The following is a 19,388-nucleotide window of genomic DNA, read 5'->3' on the forward strand; positions in this document are numbered from 1 at the left end:
GACCTTAAAGTTTTTCCGCCAAACAGCCTAACTTAAGTCTCCCTTTCAATGCCACACACTTGTTAACATTGTTGATGTAAATTAGCATCATAATGGACTTCAGGATCAAAGATATTGCTCTATTACTTCTTTTGATGCTACAATTGCTACAACTTTTCCTTATGGCGTTGGTGTATTTTAAATTTGATTTATTACTTATAAAAGCTAAAGTTTCACATAATCAGTTTGCTGGTTTTGGGACATTTAGATGTAGAATTGATCTTAGCAGCCTGCTAGTTTGGTTATCTCTAAAACAACAGGAAAACTGATTAGTAGTGACCATGTCACCGTCCAAGTTACAGTATGTGAAGAACACCTAGTCGACGGCATATATGTCTATTGTCTACACTCGATGAATTGATTTTACAAATAATTTTCTGTTATTGATGCTCAGGTATCAGAGGCGAGTTATTGTTGGTGGCGAAGTTGGAGTCGTTCATTGATTTCAATCAATTCAAACAATCCTCATGCGGTCTCAAGTTCATATGTGGTTTGTTCATCTTGCACTTAACTACCAGCGAACTAGCAAGTGCTGTAATGCATGCTTTTTTGTTCAATGATTTTCAAAGATTTGTAGCTAGCAGCAGTGTGTGCAACATAACAGATGTTCTTCCAATAGGTAACCAAAGCCATGACATCACACTGCCTTCTAAACAATTAATCAATCAATCAATCATTTTATTTTTCGTCGTTAACGCGTCCGGGACGAAAAAGATACTAACTACAAAAATCGATATAAACCTACCAGCACGTTAACAAACGGGAAAAGATGGCAAAATCTTGAAAGGTTTAAAACGTGCCTGAATGAAAAATTAATTCTGCTTAAATGCAAAACTGCATGCATTGCTATTAGTTTTGGCTTTGTATGCTGATTATTTAATTAAAATGGTCCCGTTTTTAACAATTCTCCTTTACCTTATTTTGCGAATGAACCTAAATTGATAAACTATGAAGAAAACCACTCATGATCAAATAATATCTAGTACTTTGACTGTTTATACGGTTGGCAGTAGGGTGTCCCACTTTTAGGCGACTTTTCAGGAAAATTAGGTTCGGGTCAAATTCTGACTGGATTTTCGTCACTGATTTCAAAAATGACGTTATTTTTTCATTATGACGTCATCTTGATGCGCCAGCTAGCGGATTTTTGCTATTTTGGCCTTATCACGAATATGGTAAGAGCTAGAGAGTTGGAACTTGCGCCAAAATGACCGGAAGGGACGATTTCCTATTTGTTGTCAATACAATATGAAACGCTAACTGCAACAGAAAAGGAGTTATTTTAAAAAAAACATGTTTTTGGACAAAAAAGTGAAACACGGCAATTTTGCTTGGGTTTTGCTACAGTGATGCTTTTATTTCGATTGTTAAGCTGCGCCACGTTGTTTAAAAATTAAGTACAGTGGTACTAGCTTAACAATAGAATATAGTGACGCTTTTATTTCGATTGTTATGTCATAAACAGTAGATCCTAAAATAAAAATGATGCAATGTTGCATCATTTATTGTTTGGGATATTTTGCAAACAAGATTCATAAATTTTGTCTGGCAGATGGTGGTTTGATGAACAGAATTAAGAAAATACCAAAACCTAAGCCTCAACATCTGAAAATCCGACAAGATTGTAAAGTTCCCATCACAGATATAGCCGCAAATCGTTTAAAAGCCAAGATCTTATGGTTTTCTGAGCACAAGAAAGAAGCTAAAGACTCATCTTTTCGAAGCGACCATATGTGTCTTCTTGCTCTGGCAGCTCATTTATTGATGGATGTTCCAGGAAATTTGAAGCCCTACTTTTTTATCGTCAAGAAAGCGTGTCCCATGCGCATTGGATAACAACAGCGAGTGGTTACTTAAGAATGCTGATTTTTGGGTATTGTGTAGAGCCTCAGGATATTCGTAAACTTCAACGTATGGTTTCTTTCATTATTTGTGTTTATTTGCCAGCAACTTTAGTCATTCATCTTAAACCTTCCGCTGCTGAAGGTCCCTCAATTGTACTGTTCACAAGAGATTTATTACTTGCAGATAAATATGTTGATGAACCAGTCTTCAACGCTGTTCTGATACATCGTTAAGCATGCATACCAATGGTTGAGCACTAAAAACGTTGCTTTAAGTTCCCATGCTGAAGTTCCACCTTTTGCTGCTGATGCGGTAAGACAGAAAATTTTTCCAAGAACGCTGATATCGAGCAGACGCTTTTGAAGCGTGGCAACTTAAGTGAGTTTTTCTCCGAAGAAAGTAAGATGGCTCCATGCATTGCATGTTTTTCATCTCCATCAGTGTTTTGGTGTATGATCGACAACAACAACAGAGCGCTTCATTGGAAGACTGAAACGCGTTGTGAACGGCTTGATTCGAGATGACCAAGATGATTTGGCCAAAATAGACTTGCACATTTGTGCTGCTTTGCACAGTATGGTGTGATAAATAATCTCATTGAACTGTGTTGTGTTGTTGAATGGTGGTTTTGTTTGATAGGTCTTTGAACTAAATGATCAAGGGTTTAACGTTAGCTAGTATTAGTAATTGCAACATGCATGCAAAAATCAATGCTGAGGTATATAATCAATTGTAAATACAATATGCTAGTAGACTACTACCAAGTAGCAAGTACCACTGTACTTAATTGTCAAACAAAGTGGCGCAGCACAGCAACTTAATCGAAATAAAAGCGTCACTGTAGCAAAATTGCCATGTTTCTCATTTTTTTGTCCAAAAACATGTTTTTTCAAAATAACTCCTTTTCTGTTGCAGTTAGCGTTTCTTATTGTATTGACAACAAATAGGAAATCGTCCCTTCCGGTCATTTTGGCGCAAGTTCCAACTCTCTAGCTCTTACCATATTCGTGATAAGGCCAAAATAGCAAAAATCCGCTAGCTGGCGCATCAAGATGACGTCATAATGAAAAAATAACGTCATTTTTGAAATCAGTGACGAAAATCCAGTCAGAATTTGACCCGAACCTAATTTTCCTGAAAAGTCGCCTAAAAGTGGGACACCCTAGTTGACAGCCTAGGTCGCTGCTACTGCTGTTACTTATTTACTTCAAAATACATATCTCATTGTCACAGATTTGTACATCGTACATTGCTTGCATTTTGCTTGTCTAGGATTTAGCTGTCAACAGTATCATAGCCGATGCGGCCTTTGATGAACTAGATGCTCAGTTCGTAAATTTTTCCAGTGTTCCCTTTGTCGCGCAGTGTCCCAAAGTGTTCTTGGTTGGCTGATTGATGTATTGAAATTGGATATAAATGTTGTTCTTTGTCTGCCACGAGCACGTTTCCCGAGAAGGCGGCCGCTTAGACAGAGATTTTCGAAATCTTCCTTTCTGATAATGTGACCGAGAAATTTGAGTTGCCTTTGAGTTATGTTGTTCAATAGTTCCTTATCTTGATGTACTTGGTTCAAAACTTCTGCATTTGTGATGTGATCAGTATATGAAATCCTGAGCATTCTTCTGTAAAACCACATTTCTGCTGCTTCAATGTTACGCCTAGTTTCTGTGTTGAAAGTCCATGTTTCACAACCATACTGGAGAACAGACCACACTAACACTTTGAGAAGTCGCACCTTCAGAAGAATAGAAAGCTTGCGATCCAATAGAATAGGTCGTAGTCTATTAAAAGCGTCTTTAGCTAGGCCTATTCTTCTTCGTATCTCTTTCTTACATCGTGCATCCGCTGTTAAGAGAGAACCAAGATAGTTGAAAGAAGACACTTGTTCAATTGTGTTGCCTCCCTGGTGAAGTACAAAGTGGGGTTCAGGACTTTGTTTGGAGATAGTCATGCATTTTGTTTTTTTGTCATTAATTTCAATTCCATATTTTGCACTGATGTCTGAAGTTTTGTTAATTAGTGTTTGTAAACCATCCGGGGATGTCGCTATGAGCACAATGTCATCAGCATAGCGAATATTGTTTAATGAGATGCCGTTCACTAAAACTCCCTCATCAATACCTTCTATTTCTCTGAGAATCATTTCACTATACAAGTTAAACAGATCTGGTGACATCACACAGCCTTGTCTGACCCCACGTTGAATTTCAAAATATCTAGACAGACCTTCAGGTAGGCGAACTGCAGCTTGTTGTTGGTAATACACATTCTTAATTATGCGCAGGTCCTTGTGATCAACGTTAATGTTGTTCAGCATCTCAAAAAGCTGTTCGTGACGAACTTTATCGAAGGCTTTTTTAAAATCTACAAATGCTAGATATAGGTCTTGCTGGACTTCGATTGCTCTTTCACCAAGCATTCTCATCGTGAAGATTGCGTTGGTTGTTCCCCTGTCTTTCATGAAGCCAAATTGATTGCCCCCTATTTCTGGAAGCAATTGCCTTCTTAAGCGTTGGAGGATGATCTTTAGCAGCAATTTCACAGTGTGTGAGATCAGACTAATAGTGCGATGTTTGTCGCAATCAAGTGTTCCTGGAACTTTGGGTAGTGCAATGAATACTGATTTCAACATGTCCTCAGGAATCACACCACTTTCATATATTCTGTCTAAGAGCTTCCATATGATGTCTATTCCTTCTTCGTCTAGAGCTTTAAGCATTTCCACACAAATTTCATCTGGCCCAGCTGCTTTTCCTGTTTTCATTTGATGCAGAGCCCACATAACTTCGGCTTTCAAGATCGGTGGACCTGTCACATCTCGAGATGCATCTTCAGTAAGCTTGCTTCTGCTTGCATCCCGAAAGAGGTCCTGTATATATTCCTCCCATCTCTGAGTTACATCTTTTGGGTCATGAAGGATGTCTCCATTTGCCGCTCTGATACACTTCGATGTTGGTGCTGATTTTTTGCCTACAAGCTCGTTTATCTTTTTGAACATGTGTTTCCCATCAAGTCGAAGTTTCTCAATTTCTAGACATTTTTCTTCAAGCCATTTTTCTTTAGCTTTATGACATTCTTTTTTAATTTCAAGGTTTACTAAACGATATTGTATTGGATCCTGTTTCAATTTACGACGTTTGTCCATTAAATTCCTTATTTCAGAATTGAACCAATAAGTTGAAGTTTTCTTGCTCTGGTCCATCTTAGGAATATTAGTGTATGCGGCTTCCTTGATAACGGTTGAATATACATTCCAGTAAGTTTATTAACCCATAGCTGTAAATGATTTAGCTGTAAATGTCTGAAATTAAATAATTATTGGTATGATTGTATGTAGTGATGTTCCGATATATCGGTATCGATGATATCCGCTATTTGTTGGGTATCGGTATCCGCAAAATTTGGCCGATACCTCTATGTATAATTGTATAACCTCGTATGCCAGTGTAGCCTTTCAGTAGGTTAGAACTTCAAAAATCTGAGATGTTCCCACCTTCGCTTTTCCTAATACTGTAGTATTTTCAAGGCTCGTTTCACTGAGGCCTATCTCCATAGCCTAATACCGAAAGTTATCAATTTAACTGTAAATTAACTAGGACATTTGAGTGAGCAATGTTGACTTCGGTGTATTACATTACATGCATTTTGTTAGTTTTTTTGGGCACCAAAACCGTTTTACTTTTTAATCCACTGTTGAAGCAATGGATGCCTAATATCGCTGATTAGGTGAATAAAAGCTTGTTTCACCGTAAAAGGGGGATCATCAGAAGCGGAATGGCCCGTTTCGGTGAGTCCGATTCGGTGAGTCCAATCCCTTAACGGGGGATTTTTTCAATTTTTTTTTTTAATTGTCGGGTACCGTAACCTAATTATAATTGCCGTTTTAGGGTTAGGGGTTAGAGGTTAGGAACTCACCGAATCGGACTCACCGAATAGTAGCAGACCCCATCAGAAGGTCCTTATTCAAATAGAATCTATTGGAATAAGGACCTTCTGATGATCTCTTGTAGGGTGAAACAGGCTTTAGAAACTAACAACTATATTTGATGCATTAAATGTGATTAGTGCATGTGATTGTGTAATTACAAGCCAAGAATTGCTGCACCAACTAAATACGAGTGGGCCATGATAGAGCCTGTTGAAAGTAGCCTGAAAGTTTGTATCTTATGTGCAACAAACACATTGGAATGTGTTCAATTTAAAAGCAGAGATCGATATTGCCTCCATGGAAAGGTGATGTAACAAAACTAGTACATAATTATATTTTAAAGAGCGATTCTATGGCTGACCAGCATAGAAAATCTCAGCATTTGCAGCCAGATCAATCGCAATCAATAACAACAAACCAATAGATTACGTCCAACAAACCGACTAATGTCGATTCTTTCCCATGTCATTCGTGTTTATTGTTTCTACATGTATAAAATCCTGGTTTCATTTCATCATCCACCAGTTTAAATCATGCTGATCCGCATGCAGGTAGCCGCATCCCGGAATGTTATCGCATTCTGTGCGTGCATGGGTTCGTCCATGATCTCTTGGTGGAAGAAGATCCGGAGTACAAGTGGATAGAGAAGCTACGGACCCCCCGTGCTTCCAACGAGGCAAGACAGCGACTATTCTCGAAAATGTCTGGGGAACTCCAGCGGAGGATTGGTAGCAAGGTGAGCTTTCCTCACCTCCATAGTGATGCCGCAATTGCCGCATCAACAGTTGGCAAATGCGCGTCTGACTGCTGCAAACCTAGGAAAGCATCTTAGAGTAAACCTGGTACCAAACGACAACGTCCTCGAATTTAGTTTTCCTGCTACGATGGTCGCATCCGCTTTAACGTCATTACTGGCAAAAATCATTTCGTGCATTAGCAATCAAACTGCGGCGTCTTTTGTTGTTATGTAGATTTGCGTGGAAACAATTAACGTATATCTGTTGCATTATTGATACGTGGTTGATTTTGTATTTTGCATTGTTGTTGTTTTTTGCAGGACATGAAGTTTATAGAAACTTCCCTCGATTAATTGCAACATTCCATCGTTTTGCAGGTGGAGCTGATGGGAGGAAACGCCGTGATTGGGTTCCAACAGTCTTATGACATCGAGGGGGAATCTGGGATCGTTGTTCGAGGCATCGGAACTGCCGTCACCATAGACGCACCGATCATTCTGCGCAAACGACCGTCCACGCTGTGCGTCGCTGCTTTATGGCTTTATTCACCTAGAAACAGTTTTGTTATTTCAATGTTTACGCAAAATTCTTCAGGCTGCATGTGCTTGATCAGTTTTTAGCTGTTTCGAATATAAGCTTGCCGACCTTAAACTTGTTTTTCTTGGCCGATGAAAAAGCTGAACAGAATAGACACTAGACAGATCGTTTTTGTTACCGTATAGAATACTGTGTGTAAGTGTTCACTAAATTCTAAGTGGGAATACTTTTGCAGTTGGTGACAGTGCATTTGTTTAACATTGTCTGAAATCTTTGCATCTTTTTAAAGGTGATAAGACCTTGCCATTCCCATTTCGTTTTTTTTTTATTATACCATCCCTGTTTGTTGTATCCGAAGCATAACTTTATTTCCCAATTAACTTTTTATATTTCAGAGCTCCAACATCAGAAGGCTGTGGAGCGACAAAGGTAACCTCGTTTGAAAGATTGTCTAAAAATTTTAACAGTGGCGATTGTACGCACAAAATGATGCATGAGCATTGAGCATCGATTATACCTTTAGAGTTTAATGCATAAGTTTCCCTCTTTTGACCGTAGGGCGGAAGGATGACCTGGTCTTGACCAGTGATAGTATGGAGGGACTGAAAAAAAGTTTGCAAAATGGAAAGAAAGATTTGAGACAAAGGGTATGAAGGTAAATCTGAAAAAACGAAAGTGATGGTGAGTAAGCAGAAGGTATAGTTCAGTTGTAAAGAGCAAAGTCCACTCATGTACAATATGTGGAAAGAAAGTGATGAGAAGTTCGTTGCATTACAAGGTGTATAAGAAGTGAGTACATGCAAGATATGTCAATACGAGGAGACCTACAGCAAGACTGGCAAAGTGTTTTATTTGTGGGAAATGTGATAACGGAAAAAAATAAGTTGAGGATTGCAAAGAAAATTTCTGTATGGAATTGAAACAGTGACCAACTTCTATTATTTGGGTGATCAAATAAATGGCAGCGGTGGATGCGAAGCAGCTGTGACAGGAAGGACAAGGCTGGTTGGGCAAAGTTCAGGGAATAGTTATGCAGAAAAAAGTTTTCATTAAAATGAAAGGGAAGTCTATCGGAGTTGTGTGCTGCCTGCATAATTGTACAGCAGCGAAACATAGATAAATTAGATATTAAGAGAGAGTAAAATGGCTATTTTGAGAAGAATGGAAAGGGCAATGGTGAGAGCAATGTGTGGAGTAAAAATTAGAAGGGAGAAAAAACTGGAGAACTGATGGATATGCTAGAGATGTGGGAGACTATTGAACAACATGCCGGGGAAAACGGAGTAAGATGGTATGGGCATGTACTAAGGAGGAAGGAAGGAAGTTTTCTTCAAAAAGCCATTGACTTTGAAGGTAGATGGGAAGAGGAAACGGGGACGTCGAAAAAAAACATGGAAAGATCAGGTGAAGAATGAGGCAGACAAAATCGGACTATAATAAGAAGATGGGATAGATAGAATGAGATGGAGAATAGGAGTGAAGGCAATCGCTGCAAGGAAAGAATCTGACACCCCCTCAAGTGGGGACAAAACCGACTTGGATGATGATGATCTTTTTTTCCCCATCAATTTTTAAAATCATCTCCAGTGGGCTGTCGCCTACTTAGAGAACCACTGATCTTTACAGCAATAGCTTATGCTTTAAGGAGGAAACAAAAATTATAGTAAACTTATCCTGGCTTCTCATCATGTATGTTAAACTATGGCTACAGCTGCGTCATCACTTTCACTTCTTTATTGTTAACCATAAAAGAGAATATAAATCGAGCCAGAGTTGGATCAATTACGTAGTTTTCTCACAATTGCATTACAAATTACAACTACACCATTTTTTAAATTACACTACAATTACATTGTTCTGAAATTTTCAAATTACAATTACTTGGACATGTAATAATTTAGACGTGGTATTTAAAATACAAAAGTTAAGGTTGCAATATTTATGTTCGTTGATGATTTTTTACAGTTTGATTTTGTCAATAACCTGTAGAATTGCATTTGATAAAGATTAGGTTGCAATGTAGAAGTCCCTTTTGAACCCAAACAAGCGGCTAAACAAAAGTGCTGATACCATGTGTGCGACTGACAAAATGTTAATAAATAATAAAAAATACTGAACTTACAAAATGGACTTCACAAATGTAGATACAAACGACTTGTTTTAGCCAAAACAGGCCGTTTGTATCTACATTTGTGAAGTAAACAATGATCATGCTGCTGAAAGCGAAACTCAATCTATTGTATTGCCAAATGTAGTTGTAGTTTTGTCCGTCTTGTTAGCTCAGTGGCTAAGCGCCCGACTTACGATTAAGCGGCGCTGATTTGGCTCAGGGTCCGCATTTGAGCAACGCATTTCAGGACTGCTCTCCATTCAGCGGCACCTAGTGGATAAAATAGCTTGCAGGCGATGGAAACTTCACTCAGTAGCCGGCCCTACATCGGTGGTTCAAAGATTCTACATACAAGTATGTGAAATTGCCAGGAATAACCTTTGAAAGGCTTTGTCAGAGACCAATTTGTTTGAAATTACAAGTACAGTAAGATGATATGCGAATGTTCTGAGAAGGGTTTGGAGCTTTGAGAAGAACGCTGGAGTTGCGAGAGGAGACTAGTAGAAAACCTGGAATGGCAGGTTGAGGAGGAAAGCCGTAAGGCCAGCTCGACAAAAGAGGACGCTTTAGACTAGGGTTTTTTCAACCCGTAGGTTGGCCTTTTTTTTCGGGGGTTGCGAGACCTCAAAATTTAATGTATCGTTATCAATTCTTTTTGCCAGAGAAGATTGAAAGCTGTTTTTTTTTTTTGCAATCAACCATTCCTCGACCTAAGGTTATACTATTGTTTAGGCTTTTATACGTTGCAATGGCTTTAACAATAGAAAAGCATTTAATAATTTTCACCAAGTTCTTGTAGGCTACGTTGTTTTGTGCAGACTAAAGTTTAACAGTATCCACGTTATGGAAAACAACAAGGTTATTTGGAATCCTGTGTCAAATATGGATTTGTCAGTATCGTTTCCAATGGCATTGAAATAATTCAGTGTGTAAGCTATTTTGTTTAAAAGTTTTTTCAGCAACAGTTCCACGCATTGACAAGCTTGTTCAAAAAAATGCAGCACCAACCATCTCAAGCTGATTTCAATAAATACATAAAAGATTGCAATAATTTCAATCGATGAAAATCTAGCTTATATTTATTACTTTTTAATAATAATAATAATGTTAGTTTTTATATAGCACTGTATCGATCGCAGAATGCGTTGCTCCTCAGCGCTTTACAAAGCAGACAGTGTCAATGCAGCCGTATAGAGGCGCAACTGAGTACATTATTACCCGAATCCATTCCATTGCTCAGTTCCAAGCAGGAATTAGATTCAGTACCATTTTTAAAAATTCTTTGGTATGACCCGACAAGGTATCGAACCCATGCCTACCGATTCAGAGGCGGGCGCACTAACCACTAAGCCACCGATAATCTAGCCAAGCTTGATAGGAAAAGGAAATAATAATTGAATTGAAGGAAATGTGATAAAAGTCGTAGGGTAATAACATCGCGAAAAGACGTTAGGCATGATTCAAATTTGGTTAAATTTCGCATTTAATATGCTTTTGTTAAATATTTTTATGAGGAGTCGCGAGGCTACTTTGATTGCTCTAAGGGGGTCGCGGCTCAAAAAAGGTTGAAAACCCCTATTTTAGACAGGTCAATGTGGGTGCAGTGTGTAAAGGCGATTGTGGTACGTGGAGATGGATTCAGCCACCCTTGGTAACAGGGACAGCACTGAATTATAACTTACTGCAACAACAAAAAATCTCTGTTGTACCGTAATTGATTCAACTCTGATTCAAACACAAACTCGGCATAGTGATGAGTGACAGAAGCTATTTATATCCTAGCAACTTAACACTAAATCTTCCAATTATATGGACTTCACTTTTTCACTCAACATTTTTACTGAAAAAAAAACAGAAGAATGCATAATGTTAGACATCATGAAAAATCATCATTACAGTGGTTTTAGAGTAGTGTTGCCAGACGCTATAAAATTTTACAAGAAAAATTATCGTTTATGTGTGTTTGAAACTACGGCAGTAAAAACCAGTGGTTGTTAATTTCTATTACTTTCATATCATAATTTCTCAAAATATGGAGTCGTTTTCGTCGTTTCAACTCAAAACTGGCAACCCTAAATAATATTCCCCCTTCCCTGAACGAAGCTGAAAAGAACTGATTTAGTTTTGCCATTGAGGACGAGAGAATGAAAACAATTTGCCTTTTGGAGAATTTCTTTTCTCTAGTTTTCTCCAGCTGTGTCTATCCACCTGTCAAATGCGCTTTCTGTCCAGTTAATTAAACTTTTGACCACCGAGCATAAGTTTTAATATATATTGTTGTACAGGAGGTTCCTTTCTACACATTGACCTCCCTCCCTGGAGCGGCGTTGCGTCGTCTATCCATGGTTGTGTGCGCGCGTTCCGTCAAGCTCCTGGAGAAAGTACACAACCAAGGTGAGGCTTTCAAAAATGGCTGCCCCTGATGCGGCTGAGCAGGGATTTCATCTTCCACATGAATCAACGTATCACACAATTTGGATGTGGCTAGACATCATGAAACATATTCTTGTTTGTTTGATGCTCAAAAACGATGCAGTCGTTGATCATGTAGTCTGCCGTCTGTTTAACGCCATGCATATTAGATGCCTTTGTATTTTTAAGCGGCGTAATTGATTGAAGAAATGTTTATTCTAAAACTAATGGCTATTGAAACTTAATTGCGTTCGTGTAAGATGCTTGTAGAAGGTGCTTTGTTTGAACCACTGACATGTCCGTTCACAGAGGCCGATTGCTGCAAGTTTCTATTGGTGTTCTCACAGGGTGGTCCAATAGGGTATTGCGTTCCGACATTACTTATAGTGTAATAGGCATTTCTAGGTGGGAAATCATGTCAAATCACCCCAAAAGATTTTTGAGCAAAAAATATTTATCTTTAAAGGTATCCTACTCCCTTCAAAATTTTAGAAAGCTCCATTCCACCTCCCAAAAAATTGTGTAGCCTAACATGAACCGCATGAAGTAAAAGTTGGTTGTTGGTTCAAAAGCCTCAAAATTGCCATGTTTCTATCTGCTTCAAGAGGAATGCTTTCTAAAAAATTATCAGAAAAAAGTTACATGCAAAAAACTGATTTTTAGGTTCAGACTATGCGAGCTCTAACTTACCACATCTTACAGCAATAAAGCAGTCCCATATCCAAAAAATTACCAGCAAGTAGTTGGACCAGTAACATCTGCATTGTATGCTTGAGCAGTGCTGCATGCTGTATCCCCTGCTGTTCATTTACAAAATATAATTTCAAAATCTAAGACTTAAACGTAGTATGCTCTTATTGCCTGTAATGAATAAAAAGCAACAAGATGTAAGGAACGAAAAAAGAGCGTAACGAAATAATGAAACATTTTGAAGGAAATATGACGCCACAATACTGGGCCTTGAAAATTCGAAGTAAATCTTAACCAAGTACAAGTACAAATCAGTACAAATGCACTTGGTTGGTGATGTAGCTAGCCAAACCAATGAATAAATAAGTAAATAATGAGACATTAGCTGACCGGTATAGGCTTGGCTCATGTCTGAATGGTATATCGTGACGCACATAACACAAAGTGACACAAATTATTAACCTGCTAAAACAAAAACTAAATGTAAGATAGAACAACATTTGAAATATACTTTACACATTATAAACAACTTCAAACTTTCTGTTTTATTCCTTGATTGTATGATGAATGCACTGTTTTTGTAAGTGTAGGTACTATCTTAAAATGTCAGAATGTAGACTGGGCTACAGGTTGAGCTGTAGGCTAGGCTAGGCCCAACTCTTCAAAATCTGTTGTTTCTCAGTGGCTTCAAGACATGACGGAAAACATTCAGAATCAGTAGAAACATGTTACCAATAAATCAAAAAAGTTTTACACAACTTTCTAGTTCACAACCCCTCAGCAATTTCATGATTTTGTGATGAAATTGGGTCCAAAAATGCTTAAAAATCAGTTTTTTATCTGCAACTTTTTTCTGATCATCTTTGAGAAAACATTCCTCTTATAGCAATAGAAATATGACAATTTTGAAATTCGGAACAATTCGGAAACGTTAACAAGGACGTCACGAATCATGCCAGAAGCAAACACGTCGACTTTGCACCGAGCAACGCAAGATCAATTAAATGCAACCTATCAGAAGAGAGTATCGGACGTTTTACATTTATAACACTATGCTTGCTACAAGACCGAGCAGTGATGTAGGTTTGTGTCGTTACAAAGTATGAAAAACTATTGTAATTTTATACAACAGTCAACAGTATCGTGATTGATCTGCACTTCGACACTGCCGGCCTACAACATATTTACTGCTTGACTAATACAATGCATTTACTGTATGTAAAACGTAGCTGCGTTTACACGTTTGCGAATGTTGCTAGGGAAAATATGACATATACAATTTGCTAAGTACTGCACAAAACCTAACCGTAGGCCGCATACGGCAGGATTTAGCTGTTAATTGATCACATCTAGGTGGCACTGGACAACGTCCCCGAAAGACGTTGCTTTTTTTGCTATTGTTTGCAGCGCCCAACATCGATTGAATGAGCTTCCAGTGGAGGGGTTTCCCTTAGAAACTTCATTATTCCAGTTTTGTGATAAAATTCTTGAAGATTATAACTTGAGACATATATTTGTTGAATAATATGTGCACTCAATAACGGTTGTCATTGCGACTTCAGTAAAGCTTCTATTACTTTCCAGAGGATCATGAGACGCGCGAGTTGTGGTGGAACGAGATCAGGCAGGAGGTCAAAGGTCATTGCCTCACCCTAAACTGCAATGCTGTGGTCGGTTACACAGAGCACACAAGCATTTGGTAAGTCACCCCTACCCGAGCAAGAGGCAACAATGCAATCTGTTTGACTTGCGACGGTGCAAGCGGTTTCCATGCGCCAACCAGGGTTCGATTCTTGCCCACACACCTGGTTGTTGAACCGTTACCTGACAGTTCATCGAAACGATGATTTAACTTCATCATTGAAGCTAAAATGAAGGGCTCTTGGAAATGAATCTTCCGAACACTGGGTCTTGAATTCAGCTTTAATTTGTTTCTGGCGGTATAGTTGGCATTATTCGACCACTGCTATCCATAATAACCAAATTCGATTAAAGCTCAAAAAAGCCTTAAGCAAAAAAAATTGAAACAAACAACCTCCTCAGTGAAACTTAAGGGTAAGGGAACGGATTGGCGAAAGAGAGTTGTGGCAGCAGCATCACTATGCAGCAGGATGACAAAAACAAAAGAGAAACAATAGGGTGATGCTGCGATCTGTGCTCTGTGGCGCTTGCTTGAGTGATTGCGTGTGTGACCTGTCTCTGGCGCCAGCCCAAGAGGATGCTTTTTAAAAATTATGTTCCCCTTGAAAGGGCTGTGGAGTCGGGCAAAAAATGTATCACTCCGACTCCTCGGTTTATAACTTACCGAGTCCTATTCCGGACACAGCAGCCATGCTTGACACAATTTAGGGTGCAACATTTAAAACATAGAAAGATTTGTTAATGAATGAAGCGTGATAGTTTCGCCCATTGAGAGCGGAAATTCTATTCTTGGTGTTTTGCTCGGCTTTTTCTAATTGCAAGTAACTACAATTTAACTGAAACAAATTAACTGATTTTACAATGTAACTCGTGGGGCTTTTTTTGTTAATCATATTCATTTATTTGTTGCAGCGATGACGTCATTGTGCTATCAGGCCACGGATCAGCAGCTGATGTCGATCGCGACTTGTTCGAAGGCGATTTGTCAGGTAAATATCGACCTTTTTGGGTGACGGGATTTTAGATTCGAAGGTTTTACGTGAGAAATGAAAAAGGGAGACGAATTGTGTTTAAGCTGCAGCATCTGCAAAAGTCACGACCTGGTAGTCTTCCAGGTGAAGCTGCCTCCTCACTGAACCTTCTGTCAACAAGAGTTGTTATTTTGGTGCCACCATGGCGCATTTGGATTTTCCGAGTTCACGTGACTTGTGAATGTGGAAAGATTTATACATGAAGAGTTGATTGGTACAAATGTTCAAGATTGTGAGTAGAAGGTTGCACATAGTTCGAAGCTGGAGGTTTTCGTCTCTCCCTTCATGAGCTATCGTCAGAATAAAATAAACCTAAAAGTGGTGAAGTATTTACAGTAGAAAAAAAAGGAAAACTTGTTTTTGAAAAAGAAAACTTGCAACATGCCTCCTTCAATGCGTGAGAGCAGAATGCTAGCTCTGGAGAGACGTTTCAATGGTATTTTCTCAATTGCAGTCGCATCTTTTGTTTGTAGTCACATTTTATTTGTGGTAGCTTAATTCTATTGGCTAGCACACAACTCAAAAGTTAACTTAATTGTAAGTCGTCCACACGCCAACCAGTGTTTCCCAACCTTTTCAATTCACGGACTATTTTTGCAACAGCCCAAACTTTTGTGGCTCATGTTACAGCAATCACAAAATAACTTGTTTTAGCGAAATTTGTTTATTGCTCACATTCTCAAATTTCAATGGGAACCTTGTCCCTGAACTTGCTTCACCAGTTCATGGAAATTGGGGTTAATGGTCGTTTAAGGCACATCTGGTGTCGTCTTCTGGTTGTAGTTGGTTGCGGTACTTGGTTTTAATCATAGCTAGTGCTGAAAAACCAGCTTCACAAAGATATGTTGTCGGAAAGGGCAAAAGAGCTCTTGTTGCCTGCAAACAGAGTTCAGGTAGATTGGGTTCCATTACTTGGACGTTGGCCCAAAATTGAGTCAGAGAAACATTTTTGTATTTCTCTTTCCTCAGCTGTCGACTTTGCAGCACAACCAATTGTTCACCAATGCAATCTATTTCCGGATAAACCAGTAGTGCTGAAACCTCGAAGGGATTTCGTACCCACTTAAACTCTTCGTTGAAATTGTGGGAAAGAATATATCTGTCCAGTTCGAACATAAATGAAGTAAGGTGCTCAAGAAAGATCTCACCGATGCTCTTCATATCAAATTCTTCTTCCAAAAATGCGTTTAAAGCAGGAAAAGCAGCTGTCTTCCCACTTTCCATTCGATGCATCCACAGTAGGGTGTCCCACTTTTAGGCGACTTTTCAGGAAAATTAGGTTCGGGTCAAATTCTGACTGGATTTTCGTCACTGATTTCAAAAATGACATTATTTTTTCATTATGACGTCATCTTGATGTGCCAGCTAGCGGATTTTTGCTATTTTGGCCTTATGACGAATATGGAAAGAGCTAGAGAGTTGGAACTTGCGCCAAAATGACCGGAAGGGACGATTTCCTATTTGTTGTCAATACATTATGAAACGCTAACTGCAACAGAAAAGGAGTTATTTTGAAAAAACATGTTTTTGCTCATTTTTGGACAAAAAAAATGAGAAAAACGGCAATTTTGCTTGGGTTTTGCTACAGTGATGCTTTTATTTCGATTGTTAAGCTGCGCCACCTTGTTTAACTATTAAGTACAGTGGTAGTAGCTAGTATAGTAGTGGTACACACTCTTGAATGTCTCTTCTATGTAAATGAGATTTATTTTACACACGTAAAAAGCTTTTTGGAAGGCAAAGTGAAAGGCCCTAATGCATACGAAGATGGTGGTTTGATGAACATAATTAAGAAAATACCAAAACTTAAGCCCCAACATCTGACAATCCGACAAGATTGTAAAGTTTCTATCACAGCTATAGCCGCAAATCATTTAAAAGCCAACATCTTATGGTTTTCTGAGCACAAGAAAGAAGCTAAAGACTCATCTTTTCGTAGCGACCATACGTGTCTTCTTGCTCTGGCAGCTCATTTAGTGATGGTTGTTCCAGGAAATTTGAACCCCTACTTTTTATCGTCAAGAAAGCGTGTCCCATGCGCGTTGAATAACAGCGAGTGGTTACTTAAGAATGCTAATTTTTGGGTATTGTGTTGGGCTTCAGGATATCCCCAAACTTCAACGTATGGTTTCTTTCATTGTTTGTGTTTATTTTCCAGCATTTTTAGTCATCCATCTTAAACCTTCCGCTGCTGAAGGTCCCTCAATTGTACTGTTTACAAGAGATTAATTATTTGCATATAAATCTGTTGATGAACCAGTATTTAACGCTGTTCTGAAAATTTGGTTAAGTATGCATCCCAATGGTTGAGCCCTAAAAACGTTGCTTTAAGTTCTCCACGCTGAAGCTCCGCCTTTTGCTGCTGATGCCGTAAGACAGAAAAGTTTTCCAAGAAACGTTGATGTCGAGCAGACGCTTTTGAAGCGTGGCAACTTACGTGATTTTTTTCTCCGAAGCAAGTAAGATGGCTCCATGCATTGCATGTTTTTCATCTCCATCAGTGTTTCGGCGTATGATCAACAACAACAATCGAGGAACTGAGCGCTTCATTGGCAGACTGAAGCGCGTTGTGAAAGGCTTGATTCGAGATGACCAAGATGATTTGGCCAAAACAAACTTGCACATTTGTGCTGCTTTGCACAGTTTGGAGGGATAAATAATCCCATTGAACTGTGTTGTGTTGTTGAATGATGGTTTGGTTTGATAGATCTTTAAACGAAGGGTTTAAAGTTAGCTAGTATTAGTAGCCTAATTGCAACATGCATGTAAAAATTAATGCTGAGGTATATAATCAATTGTAAATACAATATGCTAGACTACTACCACTGTACTTAATTGTTAAACAATGTAGCGCAGCACAGCAACTTAACTACCGAAATAAAAGCGTCACTGTAGCAAAATTGCCGTTTTTCTTATTTTTTTGTCCAAAAATGAGCAAAACATGTTTTTTCAAAATAACTCCTTTTCTGTTGCAGTTAGCGTTTCATATTGTGTTGACAACAAATAGGAAATCGTTCCTTTCGGTCATTTTGCCGCAAGTTCCAACTCTCTAGCTCTTGCCATATTCGTGATAAGGCCAAAATAGCAAAAATACGCTAGCTGGCGCATCAAGATGACGTCATAATGAAAAATAATGTCATTTTTGAAATCAGTGACGAAAATCCAGTCAGAATTTGACCCGAACCTAATTTTCCTGAAAAGTCGCCTAAAAGTGGGACACCCTAATCCACAGTTTCATTTTACCTTTAAATGCGACAATGTCTTCCGATACATCCAATAAGATTTTATTTCTTCCCTGCATAGTAGTGTTCAGCTGGTTTAAATGGCTGAAAAAATCAGATAAGAACAGCAATTTGGAAACCACTCGTTGTCGGTGAATCGCCTGGCAAGTTTATGATTCTGCTCTTTTAAAAAAGCACCGATTTTATTGCGTAGGCTGGCACTCTAACACTTTTCCTCGTGACAGCCAACGGATGTTCGAATGAAATAAAAGCCCAGTGTGCGAATATACGTAATTAAACAAACAATTCCGTTGAGTTGCATTGAAACACATATTGCTTACATATATGATCTTAGTTGATGTGCTTGCGGACTCACCCATGAGTCCGCGGACTCGGGTTGGGAAACTTTGCGCCAAACAAAACAAACAAAAGTCCTCTGCTGTTTTACGGTTGAATGGCCTCCTTGCGTGCTGTGTGTGAACATCCATCCGCTGATCGCCCTGCTGCGATTCCCGCTATCCACGTTTTGTTTGAAGACGCCTTTAGACTAGCTGGGCTTGAGGTAGCTGCGTGGTCAATAGTTGCGTGCACATTCGTCATAATATACTGAACAATAGATGTTTCCAGTTGTGTCCCTCGGACCAAACTGGTTATTATTGGTATTTGGCCCAACAGTGCTGAAAGTTTGCACACCCCTGTAGTAAGCCATTGGTGAATATCAAATTATTTTCAGCAAAGGAGGTAATATCGACACATCAGTAACGCAACCACCTTTCCATTGCTTGTTGCCACGTTTAATCTGGCTTTCCTGCAGGCAGAAATTTATTTTCTATCCAACTAATATTTTTTCAGATGGGAATACTCCTCGAAACGTATCTCCCACGAAGTCCAGTGTAAGTCTTCCTTCCGTCGAAGAAACCCCAGAGAGAGAAAGAAAGCTGGATTCATTCGGGTGAGGGCTCTTTCTATGTTATAGTTGTTTATCCCACTGCAGTGACAGCACCAATGGAAGTTTGCTGGTGTCCACCACAAGTCTCAAATTAATTTAATAAAAGTTCAGTGATTAAAAAAATTGCCATTCAAAGGAGAGAAGCATAATTTTTGTCAGTCTTTGTTACTAAGTTGTGTTTGTACGAGCTCAGGGCTTGCAGGCTGCTCGGCACGCTCCTCTCTATGATGTCCCATTATTGCCAATAA

The 19,388-nt window shown here is 38.9% G+C and overlaps 1 protein-coding gene across 2 annotated transcripts in view; it reads left to right on the forward strand.

Moving 5' to 3' along the window:
- The window catches only part of LOC145778016 (C2 domain-containing protein 5-like), a 62,176-nt gene that overhangs the window by 17,509 nt on the left and 25,279 nt on the right, over positions 1-19,388 (forward strand). For both annotated transcript variants that reach the window (XM_082589400.1, XM_082589402.1), the window contains 8 exons: positions 434-529; positions 6,364-6,548; positions 6,927-7,069; positions 7,482-7,515; positions 11,482-11,590; positions 13,883-13,997; positions 14,852-14,928; positions 19,044-19,143. In XM_082589400.1, coding sequence (XP_082445526.1) covers positions 434-529; positions 6,364-6,548; positions 6,927-7,069; positions 7,482-7,515; positions 11,482-11,590; positions 13,883-13,997; positions 14,852-14,928; positions 19,044-19,143 — 859 coding nt within the window. The remainder of the gene's footprint in view (positions 1-433; positions 530-6,363; positions 6,549-6,926; positions 7,070-7,481; positions 7,516-11,481; positions 11,591-13,882; positions 13,998-14,851; positions 14,929-19,043; positions 19,144-19,388) is intronic.

This window comes from Aplidium turbinatum, chromosome 10, assembly GCF_918807975.1.
Source record: "Aplidium turbinatum chromosome 10, kaAplTurb1.1, whole genome shotgun sequence".
Classification (NCBI taxonomy): Eukaryota; Metazoa; Chordata; class Ascidiacea; order Aplousobranchia; family Polyclinidae; genus Aplidium; species Aplidium turbinatum.